General features: G+C 47.7%; 1 protein-coding gene across 4 annotated transcripts in view; it reads right to left on the bottom strand.

The window, feature by feature from the left end:
• Positions 1-12815, bottom strand: part of VPS36 (vacuolar protein sorting 36 homolog) — a 29173-nt gene extending 16358 nt beyond the window's left edge. For 3 of the 4 annotated variants that reach the window (XM_045839117.1, XM_045839118.1, XM_045839115.1), the window contains exons 1-4: positions 12641-12815; positions 5833-5901; positions 3892-3962; positions 838-952 (exon numbers count right to left, since the gene is read on the bottom strand). In XM_045839117.1, the coding sequence (XP_045695073.1) occupies positions 838-952; positions 3892-3962; positions 5833-5901; positions 12641-12736 (351 nt within the window). In that variant the 5' untranslated portion in view covers positions 12737-12815. The remainder of the gene's footprint in view (positions 1-837; positions 953-3891; positions 3963-5832; positions 5902-12640) is intronic. The other variant, XM_045839116.1, reaches the window with a different exon arrangement.
• Between the last annotated feature and the right edge of the window lie 256 nt (positions 12816-13071).

The following is a 13071-nucleotide window of genomic DNA, read 5'->3' as shown; positions in this document are numbered from 1 at the left end:
CTTAAGGTATCAGAGACATTATTGTAAACATGTGGGGAAGCCTGGTGTGCTGCCTTCATCATATCAACAATAGAGGAACACTATTGCTTCCATCACATTAACAAAACAACAAAAATATGAGGTCTGTCCAGGAAAAGTCCAGCCATTGTTAATATGCTGAGAATGGTTTGCACGACATCGATGTAACCTGGGGCCAAGGAGAGTGGACTGGAATGCGCATGTGTGAGCAATGAGGACTTCACTGCACTCGACAGTGGAGGTGGCAGATGCCATTGAGTGAGCATGTGTACTGTGTGGCTGTCACATTCAAAATGCCTGAGCGAGGACAGCAAAGAATCTGCATCAAAGTTTGCATTAAGTTTCAACATTCACCTGTGGAAACTATTCAGATTCTGGTCCCAGCTAGGGGCAACTGGTGACTGGCAGCTTCCTCATAACAATGTGCCCACTCATGCATCACATTTCATGCAGAGGTTTTGGCAAAACATCTAATCACCCATGTGACTCAGCCCCCTATAGCCCAGATTCGGTGCCCTGCAACTTCTGTCTTTTCCCAAAACTAAAATCACCTTCTAAAAGGAACAGATTTCAGACCATTGATGAGATTCAGGAAAACATGACAGGGCAGCTGATGGCAGCTGGGAGAACTGTGTGAGGTCCCAAGGTGCCTACTTTGAAGGGGACTGAGATACCACTGTCCTGTGTACCGTGTTTCTTATATCTTGTATCTTCAATAAATGACCTCATTTTTCACATTACATGGTTGGACACCTCCTGGACAGGCCTGGGATATGCAAGCACACACTTGTGGTCCATGTTATTCACAGAGAGACTCACCTCGATCTGGCCGTGCTCCTTGAAGGAGAGTTTGATGTAGGAGTTCCTGCTGCTCTGGAAGGGGCCTGGCTCTTTGTTAGCAGGAGCGGGATGCAAATGAACCACAATTTTGGCACTAAAACAAAGCATATGTGAGGTGCTCAGTTGCCTTTCTAAAATCACTAATTCTATTTTCATAACTTTTCATGTATTTCAGGTCACTTTTGAAACTCATGTAGAAAAAGAAAATTTTGAAAACGATCCTTTTAAAGTTTGTATTAATTCGATATTAATGAAACTTTGAAAAATCTCTCTACTTAAAATGTACAAGTTATGAGTGAAAAAGTTCAAGTGTCCAGGTCTACAGATTCAGTAAAATGTGGTTTTAGGAAATAAGCTGGAAATAAACGGGGTGGGGGGGTATGATTAGGGGTTCCCCACCTTCAGAGTCCACCCCAGAGGTCACCAGGGGGCCGGTATTTTCTGCCAAAGCACAGTACCTTCTCACACGAAAACAAAATGTGAAAACGTATCTGTGTAAACGGACCAGTGGACATTTCATTAAAACTCCGTCCAAAACTAACATTCTGTACTGTTATTTTGAGGAAATGCCACTCGATCAGCAGCATGACCCAGGAGGACACCCAAGAGCAAAACAATTTGCAAAACTCGGCTGCTGCAGGAACACAAACCGCCACCATCGTTACGACTGTCACTGTCTTCTTTGTGATGAAAAATACCACCATATTTGTTCAGTTTCATGTCTTTTTTCCTCCTTTTTTCCCAACTTGCTCAATAAACAATGTTCCATATTTGTTCAGTTTTATGTCTCTTTTCCTCCTTTTTTCCCAACTTGCTCAATAAACAATGTTCCATATTTGTTCAGTTTTATGTCTCTTTTCCTTTTTTCCCAACTTGCTCAATAAACAATGTTCCATATTTGTTCACTTTTATGTCTCTTTTCCTCTCTTTTTTCCCAACTTGCCCAATAAACAATGTTCTATAAAGATCAGCAAAACCAAAACACTTAGCAAAACATTTTGCACATCTAGCTTAAAGCTTTTTTATTTTTTTATTATTATTATTTTTAAGATTTTATTTATTTTTTAGAGAGGGGAAGGGAGGGAGAAAGAGAGGGAGAGAAACATCAATGTGTGGTTGCCTCTCACACGCCCCCTACTGGAGACCTGGCCTGCAACCCAGGCATGTGCCCTGACTGGGAATGGAACCAGCAACCCGTTGGTTCCCAGGCCCACACTCAATCCACTGAGCCACACCATCCAGGGCTGCTTTTTTTTTTTTTAATGGCCGCACTACAGATTCACCCATCACTCAGCTTTCCTTCATTTAGGACCATGTGGTTACCTAAATACCACTGCAAAGTTGAAATACCAGGTGCGGGGCCTCCTGAAGGCCCCCGATGTTTGGTTTGGTGAAGTGGGACTGGTTTGTGAGGACTCTTCACCTAGTGTTTACGGTGAAGCGTACGCGCCGTGAGCAGAGGAGCGGGCAAGCGAGCTCACAGGGCTGCGTGCAGGGAGCTGCCGAGCGGGTGGAGCAACGGGACCATGGCAATGCGGAGAGGGAGAGTGGGCAACAGCACGACCTCGTCTCCAAAACGGAAAATGCCGAGCCTTGTTGTCAGGCTTTCGTCAAAGGAAGCCCAATGAAGAGCTAAAATATTACGACACAACGTGAAGTTTAAAAACCCCAAAGTCAGCATAAACGACCCACGCCCATATTCTCACACACTGGTTTCTCGGGCCCTTCAATACCGTGTCTCATCAAGTTTGAGATCGACCAAATCGAAGAAGCATCTCGGGTCCAGAGATGTTAAAAGGGGAAAATACATTACATCCATCTTTACGTCAATGAGCCACGGTCAATGTCTGCAGGTGAGGGGAGCCGGGAACTAGAGAGAATCTTCAAGGAAAGTTAATCTGGCAAATTACCAAATCTCTCCTCACCGAAGATGCTCCAGAACAAGACACTGCGATGGAAGTTACTATTTTGAATACATTTGCTATGCTTTGGATTTCCTTGGAACACAGCAGAGGAAAATTCAAGTGATCTGCAACACCCTTAAAGTTTTACTTTGTGGAACTTCTACTTATTGAATATTATATACCTGAGACTAATATAATGCTGTGTGTCAATTATACCTCAATAAAAAAATAAAACAAATTTTAAAAAAGAACACACACGACGGGAAAAAGTGACAAGGGACAAAATATAAATTAGAGAAATAACCTACTCTGAAAATATATACCTTACTAATTTTTTAAAAACACTGCTTAGTTGCCATAATGTCAATAAGCAATCTTTCAGGCCAGCTGTGACATTATAATTAAGGCAGGCACCGCCTTTCCAGTAAAGTTCAACACACTTGATATCTCCTGAAGTATCCAGCTGTGCTAGAGCTAGAGATGGGCCAGTGTGAGAAAAAATTCCTTATCGGCAATATTTGTTCCTAAGTTGGTCTCAGTTACACGCACTTAAAACATAAAGCCAGAATTTTTGGCATACTTGAATATGCAGAAACATTCTAACCCGTGGTTTTAAACCAGGGTGGCCACATCTCCTGGTCTGCCGGTGACAGTCCCGTTTCAGGCTTGCCCCGTCCAGCTGTAAACAGTGCTCCTATCACTTTAATTGTCCCAGTGGAGAAGCTTAGTGACCAACTAGAAATAGGAGCAAAGCCCGTTCCTTTTCCCAACTCCGATTTTAAGTACAAAGTGATAAGACACGCGGACATTTAAAAGCAAAGGCCTGTGGAAATACATACAGCGACAGCTGGACCACATTTCTTTATTCCAACCCAGGGACACCACAGCAAACCCCAGTACCCGACTCCTGCTTGAGGATGGACTTTCATTTGTCCAGGAGTGTGAGGCGAGACAAGACCTTCTTAGGAGGACCCGCCCCAGGACTGCGACTTCTAACGCCCCCAGACACGACCGTGAGACTCACGTCCGCACACGCAGCCAGGGCACAGCCACACAGCGACCAAACCGATGACGACCGCGCGCACGGAAATGCACGTTGTGGACAGAGAGCGTCAAGGGCGGACCTTACCTCTTCCCAATGCCCGCCGCCTGCTCTTCGATGAACACGACCTGCGCGAGCGGAACGGCCATGCAGCACTCCTGCGGGGAGACGGGCAGAGGCCGCGGGTCAGGGGGCCGGTCGGGCGGCCCGTTTTACGGCACTTGCCGAGGTGCCAGGACGTTTATGCTACTTAGTCATGAAAACGGTGAAAGTCACGGGTTCCTTTCTTCCTTAAGTCAACTTAAGGAGAAACGGATTGAAAACAGCACCGCGGGGGCATCTCAGTGGAAGAACACTTATAAGAGGTTTAGAAAGAGCTGTGACTGCCACTGACTGCAGTGGGCACATCTTTTTAAAGTAGTATTCGTGTAAGACTTTTTTCATATAATATATCTTATATGAAAAAGAAAAGAGCAGGTAAATCGAAACAGCTTTACGGAGTGTTATCGATTCTTCTTCTTTTTTTTAAGATTTTATTTATTTATTTTTAGGGAGGGAAGGGGGAGAAGGGGAGAGAGAGAGAGAGAAACATCAATGTGCGGTTGCTGGGGATTATGGCCTGCAACCCAGGAATGTACCCTGGCTGGGAATCGAACCTGGGACACTTTGGTTCCCAGCCCGCGCTCAATCCACTGAGCTACGCCAGCCAGGGCTGATTTTTCTTCTTTATAATATTCTCTACTCACCCACACACAATTTTTAGCAGAAAATACTAATGTAGCTTTCCTTTATCAGTGAATGTTTAAAATTTTTAAAAATTATTATATATGACTAGCATTCAATGGCTGGTTTAAAAATTTCTAAATTAGTCTCTTTATATAATAATACAAAATTATACTAAGATTAACTTAAGACAGCTTTTTTTTAAACATACAGTTTAAAGACATCTATCCCCCCAAAAAGAGTTCTTTCCTGAAAGTGTATTTCTTTTAAAAGAATTAGAGAACATTAATAGTTCTAGGGCATGCATTATCAACAACAGAAATATCATGAATAAGGGGAACAAAAATTTGGCTCTTGAGGAGCGAAAAGAGTCTTATATGTTGCCATGGCTAGTGACCTTACAAAGAACCTCAGTACGGTCAGCAGGGGTGTCAGGCCTTTTGGCATGTCTCTGGGCCACCCTGGAAGAAGAAGAGTTGTCTCGGGCCACACACTGAATACACAAACACTAATGAGGACTGATGAGCAAAAAAAGAGGTTTTAAGTAAATTTGTGACTTTGTGTTGGGCCCCATTCATAGCCATCCTGGGCTGCATGCGGCCCACGGGGTGTGGGTTGGAGCACCCCTGGCACCGATTATCCGTGGAATTAAAATTTCATGGGGGGCAGTATTATACAAACAACGTAAAGGAGATTGGTTATTTTACTGGTGATACTGAAATGTATTCTCAGACACATACACATACTTTATGGTTAAAGCTCTTGGGAATAAAGCTATCCACTCTGTACACATAACTTTTCTCTCTCGATAGAAATGAAAAAACAGGGGTTTCCCCTCTTGCCGAGGGACCTGAGGCCCTTCTTCTCACTGTCCATGTAAAAGCGCGCGTTTTCCAGCAGACCCGTCCCCGTGATTCTCGACAGCAGCCAGAAGAACGGGCTGTGCGGGGGAGGAACGAGTCTTTCCAAGGGCCCCTGCCCACCGGGGTGAGAACTTCCCGTTACACATGGAACGCCAGGCACCGGGTGGGATCCCATCGGGGCTCACAAAGCGGGAGTCACGGGGAGTCTCGATTCGGTGACTGCGGGCCTCTCTGGAGCGGAATGAGGGACCGCACCCGCCCCTCCATCTGCGCTCCATTCGGGGAGGCTGCAGGCGCGCACACACACACACGCTCTGACGACATTCTGGAGCCGAAAGCTCGTTGCATCTACGTATACGTAGTTTTGCCAGAAAGGGAAAATAGGAAAGAAAAACTCCAGTGATTTAAAACCCAGAAACAGATATGAAAAACTGGATCTTACATGATTTTTCTGATCTCTCCAAATCAGCCGGTGCGTACTAAGAAGGAGGGTCCCCGCGTCAAATTTTATCTAGAAAGACAAGATCGTCACAAAATGTGAATAACGTATCACTGTGTGTGCTCCAGTTTTTCTTCCTCAGAAACCACACAGCAGTAAACTAGTCGTAAATAAATACTTTGGAAGGAGGCTTATCACAAATGAAAGAGAAGCAATGCTACACATTCCATCAATTTTATGCACAGCCTTGTTAAAATCGGGGGAAACGCTGCAAACAGCCTGGGTGCATGACAACGGGGTCGGGGGGGACCTGGGCCCGCGGAGCGGAGTGTGGCGCCCCCATAGCCGGGACTCCGCGCGCGGGGAGAACGGATGGGGAGGCCGCGCACCACCGCGCACTGCCCCGGGACTCCACGACGCAGCGTTGCGGGGGTGGGGGAAGAAGGCAGCTTACAGCGTACCACCCGTGGCAGGTAGACAGGCAGACAGATGGATACATGTAGACAGACAGATACAATCTCCACATGCCCCGAACTACAGGCACACACACACGGAAGTCGGAGGGAAAGCTCGGCATGGAACACTCGGTGATCGGTTAGCGATGGCGATCGCAGAAGGAGGTGAAGGAATGGAGAGAAGCGAAGGGCCCTTCTTCAGAAACTTCACGATTGACTGAATTTTCCCCGTGAGATTGATTTTGTGTATAACACTCAAATAATTTTTAGATACTAAGAAAATCCAGAAATAGACACAAACACAAAGTAAGTGTCAACGGAGACTCAACCAATGGCGCTGGGACGACAGGGTCCCCCAGCAGGAAAAAACAATAAATGTGAAGTTGGGTTCATACCCAGCACACTGCACTGAAACAAAGTCTAGACGGAACAATTATCTGAGTTTGAAAAAGGGTAAAATTAGCCCTGACCAGTGTGGCTCAGCTGGTTGGGCATCATACCACAAAGCCCAAGGTCGCGGGTTCGATTCCCGGTCAGGGCTCTAGGCTGGGTTGTGGGTTCGGTCCCTTGTCAGGGGGTATATGAGAGGCAACCCATCAATGTTTCTCTCCCACATCGATGTTTCTCCCCCTCTCTTTCTCCCTCCCTTCCCCTTTCTCTAAAAATAAATATATGAAACCTTTTTAAAAGGATAAAACTATAAAAGCACTCCAAAACCCATGAGAGAATTTTTAAAATAATCTGAGTGGAGAAGTTCTTTCTAAGAAAAACATGAAAGCAACTAGCATTAGAGGAGAAGATTGATAAATCCAACATGGATGCCCACAAATCCTTCACGGCCAAACCCCCAAGGGCAGAGACAACAGGCTGGGAAAAATAACTGTGACCCACATCAGAGACCAAGGGCTGGTTTCCTTAAAACATGAAACACTCTTACGTATCAGCAGGAAAATAGCTGGTAATCCATTAGAGAAAGAGGCAGAGGCTACCACTAATGGGAGGTCTACAGAAAAGGGAAGACAAACCACACGTTAACAGATGCCCCGCCTCGCTGGTAAGAAAAAGACAAATTAAGGGGCCGTCAGAGACACCCCTTGCATCCGTGAGATTGGCTGGGCTCCGGAAGTTCGACGACACTGTGCTGGTGAACTGTGGGGGGTGCGCGTCCGCACGCACTGCTGAAGGCCCACCTTCACGGAGGCAGGTGCTTTAAAACCCATACGAACACACGTATCCTTTACTCCAGTGACCGCACTTCTGGGACTCTACCCCGCAGGTGAGTTCACATGTGTGTGCAATGACACGCTACGGTGTCATGCACTGCTGCTCGTTAGAGGCAAAAGGTAGGAAAGAATTTAAATGCCCATCGACAGGGAGATATACATCCACATGTAACGTCGAGTAACTCCGAAATGTGTATTAATTCATCTTGTCAAATCAAACACATGCAGAAACATTCTTTTATCCAAAAAGTCCTTGTGTAATTAAAAAAAGCACTTCTGACATGAAATTTAATATTTTTTAAAAGTAAGGTATGACAGTATTACCAGTATCTTAATATTAGTATCAACTGATACGGTTAATAAACTTTAATGGTGAGAGGCCCGTGAAACGACGTAATTTAAACACACTGTGAGCGATCACTCAACAGCACCGAGGAAAGTCTCTGCGAATCCCACATCTCCCTGTGAATCGGAAGCGAAACGTACATGCTGCTGTCACCGAGTTCCGAGTGGCTTCAAAGGTTTTGGTTGATCTTGTGTGTGTAAAACCAAGTAACTGAGCTTAAGATACTCTTCAAATCACTTTTTTTTGACAACAAGACTTTCCTTTTCCAACATCAAATGTTTTACCAACTTAGGAGCACATGCACGAGGTTGCATCAGAACATGATAGTTCGATGAGGAAACCGCAGCTTATTTTACTGAAAGCCGCGAGGAAGGCTGTGAAGTCGGGGTGTGTTCCGCTGCAAAGTCAATGAACAGGGTGCAAACGTAAAGACGTGAAACGTTGCTGCTCTAAGTGCAGAAATTGTGCAACAGTGCCCTCCAGGGATTCCCAGGGACTGTGAGCAGAACCCAATCGACGAGTTCAGGCTGGTCCGCTTCTACCACCAGGAAGATGTGAGCTACTTAAACACTGGTCTCACTTAGGCATACAATGACTAATACACTCATACTCTGTTTTGTTTTTTAAAGATTTTTTCATTTTTAATGTATTTTTTTCCTTTACCAGTTATCATCCTCTGTCTTATTTTCTTTATTTAGCATTTTTTTCCTGTTAATAGCATACTGCTGAAAATTTGGAAACTATTTTTTAAAGCTACAAAAGAAAATGAAAGCACTCGATCATCTTATGCAAACGCAGCACACATATGTGATGTGCACCAGTTCTGTCCAGAAAAAGCCCAGCCATGGTTAATATAACGAGAACATCAATGTACCCTGGCGGCCAAGGAGAGTGGACTGGAACGCACATGTGAACAATGATGACTTCACTGTACTAGTCAGTGGGGGTGGCAGAGGCTGTTGAGTGAGCATGTGTACTGTGTGGCTGTTGCATTCAAACTGGCTAAGTAGAGCAAGGAATACGCATCAAATTTTGTTTAAGCTTGAACATTCCTCCGTGGAAACTAGCCGGATGATTCAGAAGGCCACAGCTATGGGCAGCTGGTAACTGGCAGATTCATCGCCACAACATGCCCACTCATGCATCACATCTCCCACAGAGTTTTTTGGCAAAACATCAAATTACATGTGACTCAGCTCCCTACAGCCCAGATTTGGTGCCCTGTGACTTCCGGCTTTTCCCAAAACTAAAATCACCTTTGAAAGGAAAGAGATTTCAGACTGTCCATGAGATTCAGGAAAACACGATGGGGCAGCTGATGGTGACCAGGAGAACGGTGTGAGGTCCCAGCGTGCCCACTTTGAAAGGGACTGAGGCATCATTGTCCTATGTACAGTGTTTTCTTGTATCTTGTGTCTTTCTCAATAAATTTTCAATCTTTTTCATACTACGTGGCTGGACACCTTCTGGACAGACCTCATATATATGTGTGTGGTGCATGTGTATAATCTTTAAATAAAATGAGGCCACATTTATAGTTTTTTAACATGCTTTTTTCACTCAGCAGCCTATCATTAGCAAATTCCTCATGCTGACGAGGACACGTCATAGTTAATTAACCAATCCCTGCAGTGGGCATTCGGATTACTTCCAGTTCCCCTGTGTGTGTAACATGTCACATAGTATCGCTGCGATGAGCATCCTCATTCACTATACCTTTATGCATTTCTGATTATTTCCCAAGGGCAAATTCCTAACGTGAAACGGCTAGACAAAAGGACATCTAGCTGCTTTCTAATTACTAAAAATATTTCCTAAACCTTCTAGTATATGCGGCCAAGTTGCCACTTTACATGCTACAGATCTTCTTAAAGTACTTTTTACATTAGCTGAGGCTACGGTCCGGGCCAGGCAGTTCAGTTGTTTGGGGTGTCGTCCCATACACCAAAAGGCTGTGAGTTCGATCCCCAGTCGAGGTGCGTATGGGATGCAACCAATCTCTCTCTCTCTCTCTCTCCCCCCCTTCCCCTCTCTCTAAAAATCAATATCTGTGAATGAGGATTAAAACAAAAAAATTAGCTGAGGCTACAGAAGCTTCTGTGAATGGAAACAAACAGCCCACCTACATTGCTCACGGAAACAACAAATTACCCAGTCTTAAAGGGCCCTGGAAAACTGTGACTGCATCAGTGGCAAGCCCGGATTGACCCACCAGAGGCACCTGGTTGGTGGGGAGAGCACATCCGTCGTAGCTCCACCGGTTACTGGCTGCGTGCCCTGGGACGGGCCAGTTTTCTCACCTACCAGCTGAGGGTCTCGGAGTGCTCATCCTCAGGACGGTTGGCTGCATCAGACGTCACAGAAAGCGGCTGGCGCGGGTGACGGTGCATTTCCGAAGCACGGTGTTGCAGTGTGCAAAGCACAGGTGCTGGGAGTCTGGTCGATGGAGATTGAACTCCAGGGTCTCCTTATAACCGCGGGTCTTAGGCAAGTCGCTTTCCCTCCGAGAGTTACTTTCTCCCTCAGTAAAAGACTCACTTCATGTGCCCATTGAGAGGAGTAAATGAGACCGGATATGGAGCTCCTTGCACTGAACAGGTGCTCTAATTATTCCGGATTTCGGTTAAAAATGTATTTTACACCCACAGCGACACAGAAGACACAAGGGTGAGTAAGGACACTCCAAGAGCATCCCGCTGGTCTTCGAGACAGCCGGGTGCGCACCTGCCTGGGAAACCCGTTGGGAGGCACAGCCCTGAAGGCTACTGATCCTCGGAGCCAGTGGAAGATTTTTAAAGGGAACTAGATCAGGTCTGGAGGCTAATGGGCAGCTTCTGAGAATCCTCAGCCACCAAGGTCTGGAAGGCAGGACACAGGACTTTTTCCAGCCGGGCCCTCAGCCATAATAGCAACAGCTCAGCGGGTGACTATCCCAGCCCGGGACCTCCGGTGCACTGGCTCATTTTAGAGCTCCGCTTTAACTTCAGGACACCCACGCCCCACCCTCCCCACCCCCGGTGCTTACAATGGGTAAGAGAATTCTTGACTAGAGCAAAGGGTCTCAACTAACTTTCTTAACCCTCCGATACCTACATCTACTTGTCTGCTAAAGCAAGAAGCCAAAAGTGTAAAGGGAAAACCAGAATTTGCTGGCTTAACAATGGTTTTTCATACACGGGTACTAATGGTTTTGATTTTTTATTGTTCTAAATACATCAGAGTTACAGTAGGTGTCGACCGGGTGTTCCTAATCTGCATGCTGGGATTAGACAGAACAGTGGAGGGCTGCAAACGCATGCCTCCCAGAAGGGCGTGTCTGCCCTGGTCCGGTTCCGTTCTGAGCGCGGGGCCTCATCACACCCACTGAGGGTGGGCAGGTGCATCAGGCTGGGGCATCCTCGTTTACAACAGTCCCAAAGGTGCCACCTTGCTTTAAAAAACAAAAACATCTACCAGTCACTCCAACCAAAAGGTGCACACCCAATGTGAGACCAGGTTCATAAAAGTGCTGAGGCGGCAAACGGCTAAATCCAGGCAAATGCCTTAAGAAAAAGGCATTTTTCTTAATGGCTCAATAACGGAGACATTATGCCAAGTGAAATAGGCCACATCGGAGAAAGACAAATACTGTATGATTTCGCTCATTGGTGGAATCTGATGAACAAACTGAACTAACAAGGAAAATAGAGACGGACTCATAAATGGAGAGCAGGGTGACAGTTGTGGGGGAGGGGGTTTGGGGGTGGGGGGAGGGGTGGGGCAAAAAAAAAAGGGCTCACGGACACAGACAACAGGGGGGGTGATGGGGTCGAGGAGGGGAGGGGGGCGAATCTGGGAGTGGGTATATGGGGGATAAATGGAAAAAAATACAGTAAAAATAATAAAAGAAAAACAGAAAACGCCCTAAGGAACGCGAGCGCCTGGACCCCCTGCCCCCTCCATTCCCCGGGCAGGGGAGGCCTCCAGCTGGCGTCCGCGCCGACCGGGCACAGGTCCGGGAGGTATGCAAAGGTATAGAAGGAAGTTCACTAAGAGAACGAGGAAGGAGAAATAGCAAGTGAAACTTCTGGAAACTAAAAACGGGTGTTTACATCTCTTTCTATTTCCAGTTTATACATTTCTTCCAGGAGAGGACGACAGTTGGCCGTCTGATGGAAGTCTCCGCAGAACCTTTCCTTCCAGCAAATATTTGCCTATTGGTTAACCCATCTCCAAAGGCTGTGCTCGGACAAGGCACCGCCTACTACAGCTCTTCACAAAAGTCCTTTCTAAAGTAATTACAAAAAAAAAACAAAAAAAAAGCCTTTAGCTTTTTGGCGTTTCGAAGAGGCACTGGCACCTCTTTTCAGAAATCCGCTCAAGCGATCCGTCTACAGACCCGCCAGGCCGCGCCTGATCCCGGGCGGCGCCGGAAGGACCCACAGATCGGGGTTCGCCGACTGGACCGCGGCCGCGTCCCAACAAAGGCGGGGCGGGCCTGCGCGGGCGCTCCGCCCGGATCCGGGTCTCAGATGCCGAGACCACCCAAAGTGGGGGCCTCCGCGATCGCGCCGCGAACGCGTACCGCGGCGCCCCTCTCGGTCCACGCAGGCTGGACCACCCCAAGGAGATTGTCGGGGGGCGGAGGGGAGCGGCCACGGTCCGCGCCCGCTGGGAACCGGGCCGGTGTCCAAGCCAGGACGCAGCGCTGCGCGGGCGCGGACGGCGCCGGGGAGGCCCCGCAGGCCAGCCCCGACTCCACGCTGGGGGCGGGGAGCGCCGGGCCGCGCCGCGCGGGGCGGTCCTACCTTCTCCTCGCCATCGTAGATGCGCACCCCGCGCTGCTGGATCACCAGGGTCTCGTTGATCTCCAGGAGGCCGCTGGTCCACACGAAGCGGTCCATGGTCTCGGCCTGGCCGGTCCCAGCGGCTCGTCCGCGCCGCCGCTCGCGGACAGCTCGAGAACGCTGGGCGGCCTGCGGCGCCCCCTGGCGGCGGGAGAGGAGGGAGCGGCAGGTGGGCGCTCTAGGGAGCGCGCGGGCCCGAGGCTCCAGGAACGTGCATCTGTGCTTGGCGCGCCCCCTGGCGGTAGTTTGCCAACGGTCAGCAGAGACGCCCACTCCACCTTCTCCCAGCTGGGGCACAAACCCAGACCTTACAAGGGACTGTGACGGACCCCACACCATACCTTGGACTTCCATATTGTGCATTATTTCTGCATATCTGTACCGTTTTCTTG

The sequence above is a fragment of the Phyllostomus hastatus genome, unplaced genomic scaffold, assembly GCF_019186645.2.
Source record: "Phyllostomus hastatus isolate PE091 unplaced genomic scaffold, TTU_PhHast_1.1 phas_contig_29, whole genome shotgun sequence".
Classification (NCBI taxonomy): Eukaryota; Metazoa; Chordata; class Mammalia; order Chiroptera; family Phyllostomidae; genus Phyllostomus; species Phyllostomus hastatus.
The sequence above is the reverse complement of the archived record's forward strand: the minus strand, read 5'-3'. Positions and strand labels throughout refer to the sequence as shown.